Source organism: Lactuca virosa, chromosome 3, assembly GCF_052849685.1.
Source record: "Lactuca virosa cultivar CGN04683 chromosome 3, Lactuca_virosa_CGN04683_v6, whole genome shotgun sequence".
NCBI classification, from domain to species: Eukaryota; Viridiplantae; Streptophyta; class Magnoliopsida; order Asterales; family Asteraceae; genus Lactuca; species Lactuca virosa.
Genome location: NC_136428.1, coordinates 84,950,396 through 84,955,747, shown reverse-complemented (window position 1 = coordinate 84,955,747; position 5,352 = coordinate 84,950,396). Strand labels below are relative to the sequence as shown.

At 33.6% G+C, this 5,352-nt stretch overlaps 1 protein-coding gene and 1 pseudogene across 1 annotated transcript; both read left to right on the top strand.

Moving 5' to 3' along the window:
- The first annotated feature begins 1,113 nt into the window (after nt 1–1,113).
- Nucleotides 1,114–1,728, top strand: LOC145163751 (protein CANDIDATE G-PROTEIN COUPLED RECEPTOR 7-like). Its single transcript, XM_079082532.1, has one exon. The coding sequence runs from the start codon at nt 1,114–1,116 to the stop codon at nt 1,726–1,728; it is 615 nt and encodes a 204-aa protein (XP_078938658.1).
- A 51-nt stretch (nt 1,729–1,779) lies between these two features.
- LOC145163750 (protein CANDIDATE G-PROTEIN COUPLED RECEPTOR 7 pseudogene) lies at nt 1,780–2,430 on the top strand (annotated as a pseudogene).
- The last annotated feature ends 2,922 nt before the right edge of the window (nt 2,431–5,352 follow it).

Sequence of the window (5,352 nt, the reverse complement as noted above, 5' to 3'; positions counted from 1 at the left end):
TCACTCATTGTACGATGACATTTAAATTAATGAAAAAGCTTTATAAAAAAAAAGCCTTTTGTGAACCTAAATTTTTTTGTAAAACCAGTAAGGCAATAACATTTGTTGGCTGTATGCTCAGACTTCTTACAGAAATTACATGTCATGTTTCTTTTAGAATCTTCCCCTTTATAATAGTTCTTGACATGAAATATACCAGCCTCAATGTTCATAGCAGCAGATTCAGGAAAGAAATTGGAAGACGAATTTATCTCTCTCTGTTTTTAGTCTTGAATTAAGAGAGCATAAGCATGTGCCATAGTCGGATGTGGTTTATCATGAGAATGTTTCCTCTAACAGCTCCATGTTCCCCATTTAATCCCATGAGAAACTTGATTTCAATTCATCCCAAAGTTTATTGAGCTTGGTGAAATAGGTGGCTAGATCATCTAAATCCTTCTAGATTTCCTTTGCTGATGAAGAGTATATAACGAATTCGGCAATATTGTTTGATAATACGTTCAAGATCCAAGATGTAACCATATCATTACATATTTAATTACATACTGTACTTAATTTGATGCACCAAATTATTTTATTGACAATTATAAGCAAAAAAAAACTTCCACAAAATGTTACCACACACTAGGACAATAAAACGAAGAAAAACTCTATTAAGTAATAAAAGTTTCTCCACACCTCGAGACCTCTATCACACTTCCTGGGATTAATATTCAAAAGACATATGGAAACCGTAATTATGAGATTTTATCTCTATCGCACACATAGTTTTTTCAAAATTTAACATCCGTCTTTATCCCTATTTTTCTCATGTTGTTATTTTTTATGGACGATAAAATATTACCAAAAGTTTTTTAATTGTTGCTTTGTATTCGAGTCATATTACATTAGGCAAGTATTGTATCCCCTATCCTAGACTCCTAGTTATCTTAGAATTAAGAAACATCTGTAGATAAATATGCTTGATATCAACGAGAATGGATCAAGAAATTTAACAATACATCTTTATAGTTTTTTCATCGTGAAAGAGGGTGGGTGTTACGTTTACTGTCCTGCTACCCTCACTTTTCTAGACCACCGCCTTCCTCCGCCAACCACCACCCGTGAAACCAAATGAGGATATTAGAAAAACTTCTCACCGCTGTTTTCCTCTACCACTTCATCTTCACAGCACCATCCACAGCGCATATCGTATCTCTGAATCTCCAATCCAGTAACCGACAAATGATCCCTTTATCGGATTTTGAATTTACAAATGCAGGTTATGTTTCCTTCATGTTCACCTCCATCGCAGTCACCTCCACCTCATCACCTACTAATGCATCACATATTGGTTTCTTCCTTCAATCACATGATTATGATTTCTACCTGCATTCGCTTGAAACAAGAAACCAAGACATCTTCGAATTCCAACAAAACACTACTATTTGTCCCTTGGATTTCAAATCAAACTCATCAGTCCTCTTTACTTTCCAAAATCTTTCTCATGGTCCTCAGTTTTCCTTCAACAAATCGTTCCATGTAACATATTCCGGTATCAACTCACTCTTCTTCGTCAACTGCAACAACGAATCCTTCGTGACAATGGAGGGTCATGCAGAGCTTTACAACATCGATGATGGCAATGGCAATGGCACTACCAAAAACTTTTTATCAGCCGGGCTAACACAACTCCCGTCTCTGTACATCATCTTCTCTTTCATTTACTTAAGTTCTCTAGGGTTTTGAATCTTAGTATGCTTCAAGAACAGGCGAATCTTTAACAGGAGCCATTTACTAATGGGTGGGCTGCTTCTTGTGAATTGTGTTCAATTTATGTGTGTTGCTGCGGATCTACATCATGTGAAGATTACAGGAACTGCTCATGGATTGGATGCCGTGTTTTACATATTTCAGCTTATGAGGGCTGTTCTTTTGTCAACCGTGATTGTGTTGATTGGTGCAGGATGGTTTTTCTGGAAGCCATTTTTGAAACGAGAGGAAAAACTGGTTTTGATGATTGTGATCGTGCTTGAGGTTTGGGCTAATGCAGATCCAATATTGCCATGGGAAGCTGCTGTACCTTATAATAAAGAAAACGGGTCACTGGCAGATGTCATCTACTGCTTTGCTATTTACTTCTCCATAGCGTTGTCGAGTATCTTGTTGGATGAGATTCGTGAGACTGATTTGAATGGTGATCGGAATTCGAATAAGTTGTGGTTATTTATGATGTTGACTATTGTGTATGTGCTCATTACGAAGCTTTTTCTTCTTGCATTGTCTACACGGTGGGAGGTTTATGTGGTAAAGGAGACCACCATTCTTGTGTTCTGTATGTCGATTCTTTACATTTTCAGGCCAGTTGATAGGGCGAGAATCACAAATGCTGTGGAGACTACTGGGCTTTCAACTTCCAATTCGATTTCTTGTTTTTATACTCCTGTCTAGATGAGTTTGATGGGTGTTTTGTGAGTCATGAGCTAATAGCCATAGGCATAGCTATAGCTATGGGTGATTTTAGTAGTTTGACTCCTATTGTAGTTAGTTTAGCTTTGCACACTTGATTGCCTTAGTTTATTTTTGTAGGGAAACCTATGAGGATTGAATTCGATAAGACTTTCAATCTTGTATTCTTTTATATTTGGAGTCACCAATTACCATAGATTCTATATATCATAGACCATGAAACCGGTGACATATACTTTTTGAAACTAAAATTTATGTGTAACTAAAATACTAAAATAAGAAATTTATGTACCAATTACCAAATTTCAAGATGCTTAGAAGGAAAAAAGTAAACTGTTTTTAAGGTTAAAAAATATGTTAAAAATATTAAAAAAAAGTATTCTACTCTCTAGTCAAATACTCACGAAAATGTGCTCCAAGATCATATCTAATGATCCAATCCTTGTTCCAATATATACTGCAAAGCAATCATGTCTATCCTGTGGACATCCGACATTATAAAAAATATTCCTAATATAAGAATTCATTGGAAGATTAGTCTTGATGGTCGTTTGCATTTTTGTATAGGTGTAAGAGGAAATGAAGGAGAATATGATCATAAATAAGAAAAAATGTGAGTGCATAAAACTAAAAATAGTTAATTACCTTTATGACATGCAGCTACCCCCGACATAGTTAATTACCTTCTAGGTTGTTTCCTAAAGGGTCAATACTTAAAAATGTAATATATTTTTCGATTTTTACAAATTTAGTCATTGAGTTTTTTTTTCGTCAACATTTATCTTTCAACTTGTTAAACTGTACACATTCAGTCCTTATGACCGGTTACTCCAGGTTAGCCTGTAAAAATGACTTAATAGGGTAATATATTTTTCATTTTGTACACATTTAGTCCTTAATATTTTTGTACACATTTAGTCCTTAATATTTTTTTGTTGCAAAATAAGTCATTTTTGTTTTTGTACTCATTCAATATTTATGAATGATTTCTTTAGTTTTTTTTCTCACGACATCTTAAATGAGACAATCATTAATGAGATGTTTTGGGGCTTTTGATGCTTATGTCCATCGCGATCTCAAATATTTGGTAGCTTAGGTCATATGTTCGGATGTCATAACTTCTTCATACGATCTCGGGTTTTAATGATCTTTATATACATGCGTTCGTATTTTAGTCTACTACAACTTTTATTTAGATTACTCCTGTTAAAAAGCAATATATTTTTACTTACGATTTTTATATCCATACGTTTTTTTATGAATACATGTATGAATGTTTTTTATAAATCATAAGTAAAAAATATATTACATATTAATGGGAGTAATCTTAACGAAAGTTATAATGGACTCAAAAAAAGAACACGTGGATATAAATATCGTTAAAATATGATATCATATGAAGAAGTTACGACGTTCAGAACACAAGTCTTAAGACAAACCACAAGACCTACTCAACCAAACAGTCGAGATCGTGATGGACATAAGCTTCAACAACCCCAAACACCTCATTAATGATTGTCACACGTAAGATGTCGTGAGAAAAATTTAAAGAAATCATTCATAAGTACTGAATGAGTACAAAAACAAAAATGACTTATTTTGAAACAAAAAATATTAAGGACTAAATGTGTACAAAATGAAAAATATATTACCATATTAAGTCATTTTTCCCGGCTAACCTAGAGTAACCGGTCATAAGGACTGAATGTGTATAGTTTAACAGGTTGAAGGGGTAAATGTGGATGAAAAAAAACTCACTGACCAAATGTGTACAAATCGAAAAATATTACCCTTTTAAGTCATTATCCCTTTCCTAAACCAATCAACTTCCGCTTCAATAAAAGATCTTAGATAAACGGGAAAATTCCATACACACCTTAAAAACATAACATAATATATTGCATTTATATCCTTCCAAAGTCCATAATTACATATATATCCTTCTTATCTATTAAACGAACATTTATATTCAATCTTATAATGATGTATATATCAATTTAATCAAAAAATATAAACAAAATTGCAAAAATGGTCCCTGTGGTATGCATTTTTCTGAGGTTTGGTACAAACCCCGATTTGTTTTTTTTTTTTTTTTTGCTTCGTGATCATTTTGATCTAGTTTGATTGTGGTTTTGGTCCTCCAGAAAACTAAAAAGACTAAAATGCCCCTTTGATACATTTTTTTATAATTTTTGTATTTAATTTAGTTTTTTATTATTAATAAACATTAGGCCCCACATCTCTCTCTCTCTCTCTCACACACACACACACACAGACCTACAGATCTTTCTTTCTTCTCACTGGCATCTTTTTGTTTTGGGTAGCCATGGAGGGTATTAAATGTTCAAGAGCTTACGAGTAATTTATTAAGCCATATAGCACACATGTAAATGGATTTTGATCACCATTCCTTTATAATTCTAGTCACCGCTACTAATGCTCATGTTAAATATGATTTTCCTTTGATACCCATTTAAATCACCATCTGGAGTGTTTGCTTCCTTAAAACTGTTTTTTTCTCTTTAAGAGTGCAAAATTTGCATCTTTGCTTTGAGAGTGTGTTGTTCATGTCCAAATTGTTGTTTCCTTCCTCAAAGTTTCAGGTAATCCCCATTAAGGAATTTGACCATGTCCAACTTCTGCTAAGAGTCTCTAGTCTCTTCCCTTTTATATAAATTTGTAGAATCTTGATGATATAAAGTTAGAAGTTTGTTGTGTAGAATTGATAGTTTTCTACTGTTCTCTTCCTGCTTCCATACCACTAACGCATAGATGAAAAATTTTCCTCAAAGAATTTTGGAAGAGATAGAGGGTGAGAGATCAAGGAGGGGTAGATATGGAACTTCAAGGAGAGATGAACCTTGTCTAAGTGACCAGGATATTGAAGGATCATAATTACAAGTA

Excerpts from the sequence above, each read along its gene's own strand:
- LOC145163751 (XM_079082532.1), top strand. The coding sequence starts at position 1,114 with ATGAGGATATTAGAAAAACTTCTCACCGCTGTTTTCCTCTACCACTTC.